The sequence below is a fragment of the Aethalodelphis obliquidens genome, unplaced genomic scaffold, assembly GCF_003676395.1.
Source record: "Aethalodelphis obliquidens isolate GAN/ISIS:26980383/991018 unplaced genomic scaffold, ASM367639v1 scaffold17, whole genome shotgun sequence".
NCBI classification, from domain to species: Eukaryota; Metazoa; Chordata; class Mammalia; order Artiodactyla; family Delphinidae; genus Aethalodelphis; species Aethalodelphis obliquidens.
In genome coordinates, this window is record NW_020837961.1 from 23,851,077 (window position 1) to 23,865,724 (window position 14,648).

Sequence of the window (14,648 nt, forward strand, 5' to 3'; positions counted from 1 at the left end):
GTACACCTCAAACTAACACAACATTGTAAATCAACTATACCCCAATATAAAATAAAAACTAAATTAAAAAAATAAAAAATAAAAAAATCTGCTGACAACTGAGGCATAAAAAAACTATATTTTTCTGGGGGAGAAATGTCTCAATGAACATGGGAGAAAAATTGGTAATTAAAGAGAAAATCTGTGCTATGGCAAAAAAAAAACTGATTCAAGAATAGAAAATCAATTAAAGAAATAAGATGTTGTATGTTTAATTAAAAAACCCAACAACTTCACATAAAAAAACTCTGGGAACAGATAGCTTCAATGGTGAATTTTATCAAATATCTAAGCAAGAAATAATAGTGATTCTATATGAATCCTTTTAGACTAAAAAAAAAAAACAATAGAAAAGATGAATGAAACTAAAAACTGGTTCTTTGAAAAGATAAACAAAATTGATAAACCTTTAGCCAGACTCATCAAGAAAAAAAGGGAGAGGGCCCAAATCAATAAAATCAGAAATGAAAAAGGAAAAGTTACAACTGACACCACAAAATACAAGGAATCATAAGAGACTACTACTACAAGCAACTATACACCAATAAAATGGACAACCTAGAAGAAATGAACAAATTCTTAGAAAGGTACAATCTCCCAAGACTGAACCAAAAAGAAATAGAAAATATGAACAGACCAATTACCAGTACTGAAATTGAATCAGTAACTTAAAAACTCCCAACAAGCAAAAGTCTAGGACCAGATGGCTGCACAGGTGAATGCTACCAAACATCTGGAGAAGAGTTAACACTTACCTTTCTGAAACTATTCCAAAAAACTGCAGAGGAAGGAATACTTCCAAACTCATTCTATGAGGACACCATCACTCTGATACCAAAACTGGACAAAGATACCACAATAAAGGAAAATTACAGGCCAATATCACTGATGAACATAGATGCCAAAATCCTCAACAAAATACTAGCAAAGAGAATCCAACAATACATTAAAAGGATCATACACGATGATCAAGGGGGATTTATCTCAGGGATGCAAGGATTTTTCAATATCCACAAATTAATGTAATATACCACATTAACAAATTGAACAATAAAAACCATACGATCATCTTAATAGTTGAAAAAAAGCTTTTGATAAAATTCAACAAACATTTATGTTAAAAACTCTTCAGAAAGTGGGCACAGAGGGAACATACCTCAATGTAATAAAGGCCATATATGATAAACCCACAGCTAACATACTCAATGGTAAAAAGCTAAAAGCTTTTAAGATCAGCTTTTAAGATCAGCTAAAAGCTTTTAAGGTCAGGAACAAGACAAGGATGCCCACTCTCACCACCTTTATTCAACATAGTTTTGGAAGTCCTGGCCACAGCAATCAGAGAAGAAAAAGAAATAAAAGGAAAACAAATTGGAAAAGAAGAAGTAAAATTGTCACTGTTTGCAGATGACATGATACTATATATAGAAAATCCCAAAGACATTACCAGAAAACTACTAGGGCTAATCAATGAATTCAGTAAAGTTGCTGGATACCAAATTAATACACAGAAATCTCTTGCATTCCTATACACTAACAACAAAAGATCAGAAAGAGAAATTAAGGAAACAATTCCATTTACCATCGCATTAAAAAGAATAAAATACCTAGGAATAAACCTACCTAAGGAGGCAAAAGACCTATACTCCAAAAACTATAAGATGCTAATGAAAGAAACTGAAGACAACACAAACAGATGGAAAGATATCTTGGATTATAAGAATCAATATTGTTAAAATTACCATACTACCCAAGGCAATTTACAGATTCAGTGCAATCCCTATCAAATTACCAATGGCATTTTTTACAGAACTAGAACAAAAAATTTTAAAACTTGCATGGAAACACAAAAGACCCCGAATAGACAAAACAATCTTGAGAAAGAAGAATGGAGCTGGAGGAATCACACTCTCTGACTTCAGACTATACTACAAAGCTATAGTCATCAAAATAGCATGGTACTGGCACAAAAATAGACATATAGATCAATGGAACAGGATAGAAAGCCCAGAAATAAACCTATGCACTTATGGTCAATTAATCTGCGACAAAGGAGGCAAGAATATACAATGGAGAAAAGATAAGTGGTGCTGGGAAAACTGGACAGTTACATGTAAAAGAATGAAACTAGACTATTCTCTAACAACATATACAAAAGTAAACTCAAAATGGATTAAAGACTTAAATGTAAGACCAGATACTGTACAACTCTTAGAGGAAAACATAGGCAGAACACTCTTTGACATACATCGCAGCAAGATTTTTTCGGATCCATCTCCTCAAGTAATGGAAATAAAAACAAAAATAAACAAAAGGGACCTAATTAAACTTAAAAGCTTTTGCACAGCAAAGGAAACCATGTACAAAATGAAAATACAACCTACAGACTGGGAGAAAACATTTGCAAATGATGCTACCAACAAGGGATTAACTTCCAAAATAAAAACAGTTCATATGGCTTAATAACAGAAAAACAAGAACCCAATCAAAAAATGAGCATAAGACCTAAACAGATATTTCTCCAAAGAAGACACACAGATGCCCAACAGGCACATGAAAAGATCCTCAATATTGCTAATTATTAGAGAAACGCAAATCAAAACTACAATAAGATATCACGTTATACCAGTTGGAATGGCCATCATTAGAAAAATCTACAAATAATAAATGCTGGAGAGGGTGTGTAGAAAAAGGAACCCTCCTACACAGTTGGTGGGAATGTAAATTGGTGCTGCCACTATGGAGAACAGTACAGAGGTTCCTTAAAAAGCTAAAAATAGAGTTACCATATGATCCAGCAATCCCACTTCTGGGCATATATCTGGAGAAAACTGTAATTCAAAAAGATACATTCATCCCAATGTTCACTACAGCACTATTTACAATAGCCAAGACATGGAAGCCACCTAAATATCTAAAGACAGATGAATGGATAAAGAAGATGTGGTATATATACACAATGGAAAATTAGTCAGCCATAAAGAAGAATGAAATAATGCCATTTGCAGCAACATGGATAGACCTAGAGATTATTATATCAAGGGAAGTAAGTCAGACAAAGATCATATGATATCACTTATATGTGGAATCTTAAAAATGGTATAAATGAACTTATTTACAAAACAAATAGACTTACCGACATAGAAAACAAACTTACGGTTACCAGAGGGGATACTGGGGTTGGGGGGGAGGGGAGGGAAGATATATTAGGAGTTTGGGATCAACATATATACACTACTATGTATAAAATAGATAAACAAGGGCCTACAGTATAGCACAGAGTGTATTCAATGTCTTGTAATAACCTATAATGGAAAAGAATCTGAAAAAGAATATATATATATATATATATATATATATATATATATGTAAAACCGAATAACCTTGCTGTACACCTGAAGCTAACACAACATTGTAAATTAACTATACTTCAATTTTTAAAAAATGGTTTAAAAAAAAGAAAAAGAAAAATAGAGGCAGAAACACTTCCCAACTCATTTTATCAGGCCAATATTACCCAGTAATAAAATCAGACTAAGATATTACAATAAATGAAAATGATAAACTAATATCCCTCAAGAATATAAACATAAAAATTTTCAACAAAATATTAGCAACTCAAAACCAGTAACTTATAAAAAAGGATTTAAAAACTAAACAAGGATATATGACAACAAAGGCATAAAAAATAGACAAAATGAGTTCATCAAAATTAAGCACTTTTATAAAAAGGCAATCTACAGAATGGGAGAAAATATTTGGAAATCATGTATCTGATAAGGGACTAATATCCAAAATACATATAGGACTCCTAAAAATCAACAAAAAACCAAAACACCCAATTCAAAAATGGGCAAAGGACTTAGCCATTTCTCCAAAAAAGATATCAAATGGCCAATAAGCACATGAAAAGAGGCTCAACATCACTAATCATTAGAGAAATGCAAATCAAAACCATGAGATACCACTTCACACCCATTACAATGGCTATTATCAAAAAATAGAAAACAAGTGTTGGTATGGATGTGGAAAAATCAGAACTCTTGTATATTGCTGTTCAGGATGTAAAATGGTGCAGCTGCTGTGGAAAACAGTATGGTGGTATTTCGAAAAATTAAACATAGAATCACCATTTGATCCAGCAATTCTACTTCTGGGTATATGTGCAAAAGAACTGAAAGCCAGGACTCAAATAGATATTTGTCCATCATGTTCATAGCAGCATTAGTCACAATAGCCATAAGATGGAAACAATCCAAATGTCCATTGATAATAAACAAAATGTGCTATATACATACAATGGAATATTATTCAGAAGGAATGAAATTCTGATATATGCTACAACATGGCTGGACCATGAAAACATTATGCTAAGTTAAGCTAGAAACAAAAGGACAAATATTTTATGATTCAACTTATATGAGACACCTAGAGCAAGTTACAAGAGATTTATCTAAATCTCTGCTTCTAAGACTACAAAATAAAGATAAAAATAGCTGTAAAGGCTAAAGGAAATAAATAGGGAAGGCATTTAGCAAAATATCTGGTATTTAAAGCCTTTAAAAAAATATTAGCTGTTACCTTCATTTCTGGTGTATACATATTTAATACCCTAGGACAGGAATTGGCATACTACAGCCGACTGGCTGAAACCTGCCCACCACCTACATTTGTAAGATAAAGTTTAATTAGAACAGCTAAATTCAGTCATTATGCATTGCCTACAGCTGCTTTCATGCTATAATGACATTAATGAGTAGCTGCAACACAGACCAGCTAGCACACAAGGCCTAAAATATTTGCTATTGGGCTTTTTCATAAGAAATGTGCTGATCTATATCCTAGGACAATAAAAACAAACCAGAAATACAATGCTACAGAATGTTAAAATAGATGGTGTAAATGGAGCAAGATAAGCAAGTTAACTGGTTTCCATCTGTCAATAAATTCAAAGCAAATGACAAACATATGGCGGTTTTCCATTTCCCCCCAAAAGTAAGCATTTCAAAACTGAAAGTGTCCTTAGAAGTAATAAGTTAGAATAAATTTTTTATCATCACTCCTGGTGTACTTAACGCAATGCATTAAGGCATTGCATTGGGTCATAAGCAAAGCATACTTTTCTGAAATAAATGATATTGAAAAGTATATATGAGAAATATCTACATAAAAGGAACTGCGTAAAGTACCACAAAGAATTCATAAAGGAAACAACAAGGCCCTACTGTATAGCACAGAGAACTATATTCAATATCCTATGATAAACCATAATGGAAAAGAATATTTAAAAAAAAGAATGTATATATATGTATAACTGAATCACTTTGCTGTCCAACAGAAATTAACATAACATTGTAAATCAAGTATACTTCAATAAAAAATGTTGATTAAAAAAAGAATTCATAAAGGATAAGACAATAAACTTAAAACATAATCTAGTTGAGTCAAAAAGTAATCTCTAAGGCTTATAAAAAGCAGAGTTAAGTGCATTTCAATATAATTTCTATATTTCTTTAAATTTTATGTAAATAAAATCAATTTCTTTGTCTACTTATAACCTATATAAATTGAAAAATTCAAAAATATATTACCTGAATTGGATGTTCACTAAATGAGGCTGGGAGCCATCTGACTGCCAATAAGTTTCTAGATTGTCATCTCGTAATTGATCCACTCCAAATCCTGAAAGCACCACGAGTGACAATAAATTCTCATGATAAAGAAAGAGCCATATATTCAAAATACAAAATTACCACATATATTTGTCCAGAAAGTTTGATAAAGAGGATAGTGAGTACTGTGAAATTTAAATTAACCAAAACTCTTCAATCCTCTTAACCAGACCTCACTTCTCAGAAGCATAAAAAATTAATAAACAGAAATCTCAATTAAACAGATTTGGGAGACCAGAAGGGGAAGTTCTCACACCCTGTGACCATAACGGAGCCCAAGAAGAAGAAGAAAGTCTCCTTTCTTGGCAAGGACTCAGCCAATGAAAAGCCACGGCCTCTCTGTTTACTATAGCCCTCCCAACTTCCTTTTCCTCTCTGTAAAAGTGTGCTACTTCACTTCAGTGTGGAAACTTGCACTTGGCTTGCCATGGTTGCAGACTCTGAATTGCAATTCTCTGCTGATCCTAAGTAAACCCATCTTTGCTGGAGCAATATCTGGCAGACTATTTATTTCAGATCAACATGTTGGTGGCCTCTACGGGGACGAGAAAAGACCCCCAATGGTTCCAAGGCAGGTACGCAAACAGGTGCAGTACCCACCATTGAACCCACTGTCACTCACTGCTTTCTCACTGACCCTGGAGTTTGAAAGTCTTTCTCTTGGATCTCAGCACACGCCCTCTTTGCATTTGTAGCTCTCCAGGCTTTATTCGGGATCTATTTTAAGGTTTCATCTCTTTGGTTAAGGCTTTGTTTTGTATATGAGTACTCATTTGGCAGGTCAGTCTAATTTTGAGATCAGACTGTTTCAACCAAATCTGACTGAAAACACCTTTGGCCCATTCATTCGGGAACGGGGGCTGTTTCTCTGAAACTGTTCCAGTTTTCTTCATCCTCCTCCTTTGGAAGGGGCTGTCCTATGGAAATTGGCTGTAAAAGTCTTTGGCCTGGCTCCTTCTAAAACCAAGCTGTCTTCTTCGAACTGGCTGGGATTAGCCTGCAAGCTGTTTGAATTGAGCAGTTTGTGCTGTAAGCTGTTTGGAAATTGTTCTTTTACTCCAGAGAAAAAGTGAGAAATGGGATCCTAGTTATCGAAACATTTTGAGGGTACCCACCCCCTAGGAGGACTCCAGATGATTTTGTTTAAAAGCCAAGGTCCTTCCTCAGGCACATTTCTAACTAAATGGACCAACTTGACCAAAAGCAATGTAGAATAGAAATGGCTATTACAAAGAACTTTTGAAATCCCTAACTTAATTTCCTTAGCACTGAATTGGACTACAATAGCTCAAAAATTTCCAGAACTGAGTGCAATGCTTAGTTTGATTGGTATTTTGAAGCTTCTCAACATTATCAGGGGTCTAAAATTGCCTCTCTGCAAAATAAAATTTTAAGATTAACTGAGGTGGACAAATGATTAAAGAGAGATACAATGGCTCCTGGAGCCTCAGGCTCTATCTTCCTTGGCTGTCTGAGGCGCCACCTCAGGCATCGTCTTCTCTCCCTCCCTCAGCTGCTGGTGGCCAGACTCCACCTCTGGCGCCTCTTCCTCCTTCCCTTCTGTGCTGCCTACACCTCCTCTATTCCTTCAATTCCCCCATACTAATTCTCTCACTAACCTTCCCCTTTTCTCTTAAACTTTCCCAACTCCCTTTTCCTCTGAGCTTGTCAGAACCTGCCCCTTTAATATTAAGCCTTCTAAGGATCCAGAGGCTAGACCCTTAATTTCGTATTTCCCTGGACCAAAACTGAACCGCAAGCCATATTCAAAAATTTCCCAAAGTAACTGAAGATCCTCACATATTTGCTGAGGAATTTAATAGTCATTAAAACTTATCAACCTGGTTTCTCTGACTCCTATCAACTAGTTCATAGCTTTTTGGTGACGGCCAGGCCCAGCAACTGAAAACTGCTAATTGGAAAAATCCTGAATGTTCTCTAGAATTACAACTGGGAGACGAGTCCACCAACTTATTATCATATGACCAGGCTTGAACAATCGCTAGGCAACTTCATCGAGCAATTCCTGAGGCTTTTCCAAAGTCTGTTGATTGGAACAAAATTCAGACTTGCAGACAAAAGTCTGATGAACCTGTTTATGATTACTACAATCAACTTCTAATCGTTTTTGAAGAAAATTCTGGTCTTCTTTCAGATATTGATTCCACCCAGGTCGTTTTTAACTATGTTTATTAATAGGCTGAACTGGGACCCTTCCCGTCTAATAAAAAGGACCAGGATGGAATGGGAAACTATGTTCACTCCAGATTTAGTTAATCTGGTAAACCAGTTCTCTGGCATTTTAGATGAGTCACCTCAAAGGAAGACCGCCTAAATTCTTAATTTTCAATTCCAGCAAATGAAGACTCCTAAACAGAACCAAAACCCTCCTAGTTTCTACTATTATTGCGAAGAGTCAGGACATTGGAAAAAACACTGTTACAAATTTAAGCGTTTCAGGTGCCTTCAGCCCTCTAACCAGCCTCTCCAACGGCCTCCCAATTCTCAATGACAGGGCTCTGAGGAACTATAGGGCTCTTCCCAATGCTCTCAATCAGTTTGGAGAAACATTTCTCTAGACTGGGAAGGAATCTCTTCCAGTCCTGACACTGAAGCCACACTCTAAACACCACTACTATAAAACAGCCCCTGCCCCAGAGAACTAAAACAATTCAAATAGTGGGAATCTCTAATGATCCTCAAGAGGTTCCTGTCTCTGAACTCGTTCCCTTTTGTTTAGGCCCTTTGAGAGTTGGACACTTTTTTTTCCCCTCAGTTCATCCATCCCTATTCATTTATTAGGTCGAAACTTCTTAGAGAATTATCATGCCAGAATTTCTCCCAAAAGGGGAAAATAATTTTAGAAACTGACGGTAGTCATCAGAATAAACAACCAGGTGAACTAAATGACCCTCTGACATCTTTTATTTGTTCCATCTTTGATGGTAGTAGAGCAGATTCCAGAAACACTGATCATTTGTCCCTATCATCAGCTACCACCCTCCTTATGGGCAAAATCTCCAACTGACGTTAACAAAATTCACAGCACACCTCCCATCAAGATTCAAACAGACCCCTCAAAACCTCTTCCAGGAATTAATCAATACCTTATTAAGAAAGAAAGTCTTTCAAGCCATAAAGCCCATAATATAAGATTACAAGGCTCAAGGCCTCATTATCCCTTTTACTAGTCCCTGTAACTCTCCCATTTTACTGGTGAGAAAACCTAAGGGTGGACCTACCAGCAATAAACAACATTGTTATTTATCCCTGGACACCCTGTTGTTCCTAACCCTCATATGTTACTAATGCCCATTGCTACCATGAGTAAATTCTTAACTGTTATTGATTTATGCAGTGCATTCTTTAGTATTCCAGTTGAAGCCCACACCTTTTTGCCTTCACTTGGAAAGAAATACAATTCACCTAGATAGTAATGCCTCAGGGTTTTACTGAGAGTCCTGTTTTCTCACAAATGCTAAAAGCTGATCTGGACGATATAAAACTCCCTAGGGGTTCTACTTTGTGGCAATATGTGAATGATTTGCTTCTTTGTTCTCCTTCTAGAGCTTCCTCACAGGAAAATGGCATCCACCTGCTAAAGCTTTCAGCCTTAATGGGACGTAAGATTGCCAAAGAAAAATTGCAGTTGGCCCAAATTCAGGTTTGATATTTAGGGCATCTGATATCAGAACAAGGGCTACACCTAGATCCCAATAGCTTTCATGGTGTCCTAAGTTTCCCAAAACCCTTAAGTGCCAACTGCAAGGTTTTCTCGGGCTAGTTGGTTATTGCTGAAATTGGACTCCAAATTTCCCTTTGATGGCCAAAGCCTCTATATGTTTTACTTCATGATAACAGCCCTGACCCAACAGGAGGACACAGCCATCAAGGCCTTAAAGGAGAGTTTGATAAACCCACCTGCCTTTGGGCATCCCAATTATCAGATTCCCGTTTTCCTTTTTGTATATGAAAAGGGGAAGAGAATGTCCTTGAGTTACTCACCCAAAAACATGGGGCCCACCATTGACCCACAGGGTATTATAGCCAGCAACGGGACCCTGTGACACAGGGATACCCCCCTTGCCTTAGAACCAGTACAGCCACTGCCCTTTTAGTTAAGGTCACCAAGAAAATCACTGTGGAATCCCCTTTAATCACTTTTGTACCTCATGAAGTAGAAGCTCTCCTGAATTCTCATCACACTCAACATTTCTCAGTCAGCTGCCTTACCTCCTATGAAGGCCTTTGCTAAGTGTTCTTCACACTACTCTTTTACACTGCAAAAGCCTGAATCCACCTACTCTTTGCTCCTCAGCAAATTTATCTGGAAATCCTATATCATCCAGCCATTCCAGATAACGGAAACCTATCTGGTATTGTTTTTCCTGATTAAAATCATAATAATTTATACTAATTAAAAAAATAAAGTGTGGAGTTTTCAAAAAATTTAAGCAAAACAGATTTAATTTATGTTTTATTTTTGGACTAAGTAGTATATTCATTTTAGATCAAATTCACAAGGAACAAAAAAGAACATGGTGAAGTCTCTCTCCCCCCAGCATCTAGTTGCCTTCTCCAAATATAATCCAAGTTATCAGTATCTTACATACCCTTGCACAGATGTAAGCAAATATATATATTCTTTTTTCCTCTCTACACAAATGATGGCATATTATACACACTTCTACACTTTGCATTTTTCTTTTCATTTAACATATCTAAAAGATTAACCCATATCAATAAATTAATAATAATAGCAAACACTGATATCACATTTAATATGTGCCATGCACATTTCTAAGCATTTTATATATATTAAATCATGAAATATTTATTAACTCATATAATAACTCAGTTAACCTAAACATCTTTTAAAAATTCTGTATCAGATCATCTCGCTTCCCTGCTTAATATCTCTAGTGATTTCTCTTTGTACTTAAAATCCAAATTCTTTTCCAAGGCCTACCAGAGTTCACATAATCTGACCCATGTCTAATTATATCTCCAATGTCATCTTCTACCACTTAACCTCCTTACAACTCTCCAGCCACACTAGCCTTCTTTCTGAACTTCAAACATGCCAAACCAGTTAGCTTAGAGCCTTTTAACTAGGTGTTCCCTGTGTCAGGAAGCTGCTTCTCTGAAATCTTTGCATAGTGGATTCTTCTTAACATCTACATGTCAGTGCAAATTTCACTTCCCACGAGAGGCCCTCCTTGATCTATTTATTATATTGCTGTTTTATTTTCTCCAAAGCACATATTGCTATTCAACTCAGAAATTCTTTAACTCAATGATCATAACTGTCAGTTATAGCATGAAAAGAAAATAAAAATTTCGTCAGTTTTTTTTTTTAAGAAAAATAGAACTTATACTACCCAATTGTGCCTCTCAAAATTAACTCATAAAGGCAATGTCTTGGTAGAAGATATGGATCAAGTGGAAAGTATGTTCTAGGTATTCACAAAATACAGACTCATCAAATCCCTTATTTTTGTCGGCTTATAAAATATCACGTATAGAGTCAAACATAGAAAATGCACCTATTTTTCTCCTAATCTTCTTTCCCAACATGGTATGCATTTGATGCTTATGAAATTAAATGATTAAATTATTATAATAAGACTCTGTTATCATGCCGGCAACCACACAAATCTGACCTTTAGTTTTTCCAGTCTCTTGGGCAGAGACTGACAATTGTGCTGAACTGTGGAATTGTTTTCTGATGCGTATTCAATTAAGTTGAATCTTCTAAATACATTCCAACTTTAATCTGAGTGAAATATTGAACCAGCATTTCCAAAGATAAAATAATAATTTTGCAAAGCCATCTACCACCAACCATACTGTAGCAGTGAGGTACATCTGTATCTCCCAAAGACTGATACTAACATTTTGAAAGTTTATTAAAATTCTCCCTTATATCAGTGCTTACCTGAATTACTGCATATCTCCTAACTCATTTCTTTACCTCTAATCTTGCCTCACTTCAGTCCATCCTTCACAGTTCTCAAATGTGAACAAACACTGTTTCATTCTGCTACTTTAAATTGCTCAATGGCTCACACTCTCTGTACAATAAAGTATGAACTTTTTTTTTTAATTTTATATTTTTGGCCATGCTGCGCAGCTTGCGGGATCTCAGTTCCCTGACCAGGGATTGAACCCAGGCCACAGCAGTGAAAGCCCAGAATCCTAACCACTAGGCCACCAGGGAACTCCCAGGTATGAACTGTTTAACAAAGCCCCCTATGATCAGGCCTCTTCCTAACTAGCTAGTTTCACCTATGCCACTTCCCTCTGTTCTAGTCTTACTGACTACTCACAATTCTTCGAAAGAACCATGTTTTGCTTAGCTATACACCTTTGCACATACTGTTCCTCTTCCCTTTATGTCCTTCCCCAGTGAAATTCTACCTTGCCCCATCATGCCAGATACGCATCATCTCCATGAAGACTTCCCTGATCCTCTGAAGCAGTGTCAATCACTTTCTCCTTTGGCCCACTACTGCACTGAGCCCATGCTTAGAGGGAAGCAGTATGACCTAGTGAAAGCCTGACTGCCTTGAGTCCCAGCATTCCCACTTATTAGATGATATTTGCCAAACTGCTTAATCTGTCTGTACTACAGTTTCCTCATTTGGAAAATGATAAAAAATAACAGTAAATACTTCATACGACTTTTGGAGACTTTACTGAGACAGTTGTTTATTTTATACATGCAAAGTACTTACAACAGAACCTCTCTTAGGAAGCATCAAATAAAAGTTATAAATTATTACATTGTATAATAATGACTAATTTAAAGATACAATTCCTCCATTAGATCATGAACTCCTTGACAACAAGGTCTGTGTGTCTTTTTTATTTTTTAATCTCTAACAGTGTTACAGATTTCAGCAACTGTCTGCTGACTTGAACTGAAAAATATCTGACCATAAAGAAGTAAGGTTAAGTAAAGGTTAAACAACTAACTTTCTCATGCTGTTTCACATTAATAAAGACTATTCAGTCATTCATAACATGCAAAATGATAATCATATAATTATATTTCACTGATGAACACAAAGCTGAAAATCACAGAAGTAAAATGCGTGACAGCACAATGATGAATTTCATGACTTTCATACCCAACACATTTTTAAGTGATCCCCACCATTCTTCTGGTAGTGTCAGCCATTGTTCTCTTCTGCACCTCCAAGATGTCAGAGCAGTGGGGCATCTTCAGGGGACCAGTGACTTCTAGGTGTTGTCCTCTGCCAAGCCCCACAGCATAAAAGAATGTGAACTGGCACTGATTCTTACCCTGTTACTGACATCAGTATGGCACCAGTCGAATCATGCTACTCAGTAAAGCAATAGAAGATACTCAACTTGAGCAAATTCAAAGAAATATTTGGTGCTATAAAGAATATTAGAGGGCTTCCCTGGTAGCACAGTGGTTAGGAATCCACCTACCAATGCAGCAGACCTGGGCTCCAGCCCTGATCCGGGAGGATCCCACATGCCGCGGAGAAACTAAGCCCATGTGCCACAATTACTAAGCGTGCGCTCTAGAGCCCGTGTGTCACAACTACTGAGCCTGCGTGCCACAACTACTGAAGCCTGTGTACCTAGAGCCTGTGCTCCGCAACAAGACAAGCCACTGCAAGGAGAAGCCCACACACCGCAAGGAGGAGTAACCCCCACTCGCCGCAACTAGAGAAAGCCTGCGTGCAGCAACGAAGACACAACACAGCCAAAAATTTAAAATTTTTTTAAAAATTAAAAAATAAGAAAAAAAAAGAATATTAGAAACTTCTGAAGCAGTCTAGGATACATGAAGCTAGAAAAAGGCACCATCCTCACTCAAACAACAAGAAAAGGCTAGATAAACTACAAACTCATAATTTTTCTTGAAAACATGAGTGCTTAAAATCCAAGCGCAACAACCAAATATCCTGAAATCCAAGAAGGGTCAGCTCCCAGGTTAGGAGAGAAAGGATGGGCAGCCTGTCCCAACTGTGGTAGAGCATGGAAGGAAGGATCAGCGAGCAAATAAACACAGAAGGAGAAATCAGGTAGAATTTCAACAAATTGCTAAAGGCTAAGCATGGGCTATCATAAAAGTATAGCAGCCCTGGGAGTCACAAACACAAGGTGAACTCACTCTGACTCTCAGACTCTTTTCTAAGGGCCTCACTGTACACATTAGAGGACATTTTTTGGGGAAAGCAAGAGATTGGAAAGCCTACGTCAGTGGTACATGCCTGGAGGAGGGGACAGACTGCCACTGCAGGAAAAGCAAAAACCCCAACCGCACAGACCTATCCTTGCTGGGAGAAAAGTAAAAGAAAAAACACTCTACACTTGGGGAAGAAGCAGAAAACACTCCTTCCTCTGGGGATGGGGCAGAAAACTCTCTCCTAGGAAAGTCCAGAGTTTCACTATCATAGGTAGGAGGGACCAAAATGCTGAGAAAGTCCCAACCTGGAGGTCAGACATGCAAGGGCTGTCTAAGATTGAAGCTAGACCAGGAAAACAGAGAAGAAATCCTGCCTCTGATCCCCTGCACTGAGTTACAACCATCACATTTTACTGCTGGAGGCAGGGCAAGAGGATGGAGAGAGACACCCTCTGAAGCACAGGGATACAGAGATAACTGAAAATGATTGTGGAGGAGGAACATTAAGAAAACTCCTCTGGCACAACAGCCCCGCCATAAGTACTGGGCATCTTTAGAGGAATTTGAAGCCTGTGATATTGAAAGTAACCATAATAAAACAAACAAACTCAAACCCAGCTCAATTCCTAACTAACACAACCCCCACTATAAAAGGCTGACAGAGGAAAACAGGTATCCATTTCAAAGTATAAATACCATTTTTCTCAGTATCTACTAATCTATATGTGATGTTTGGCATTCAGTAAACATTTATGACGCACAAACAAGCA

General features: G+C 37.0%; 1 protein-coding gene across 5 annotated transcripts in view; it reads right to left on the reverse strand.

The window, feature by feature from the left end:
• The window catches only part of ANAPC10 (anaphase promoting complex subunit 10), a 76,607-nt gene that overhangs the window by 53,083 nt on the left and 8,876 nt on the right, over positions 1-14,648 (reverse strand). For all 5 annotated transcript variants that reach the window (XR_003435002.1, XM_027117084.1, XM_027117085.1 and 2 more), the window contains exon 3: positions 5,631-5,721. Coding sequence is in view for 4 of the 5 variants with exons in the window: in XM_027117084.1 (XP_026972885.1) it covers positions 5,631-5,721 (91 nt within the window). In the remaining variant the exon portion in view is untranslated. The remainder of the gene's footprint in view (positions 1-5,630; positions 5,722-14,648) is intronic.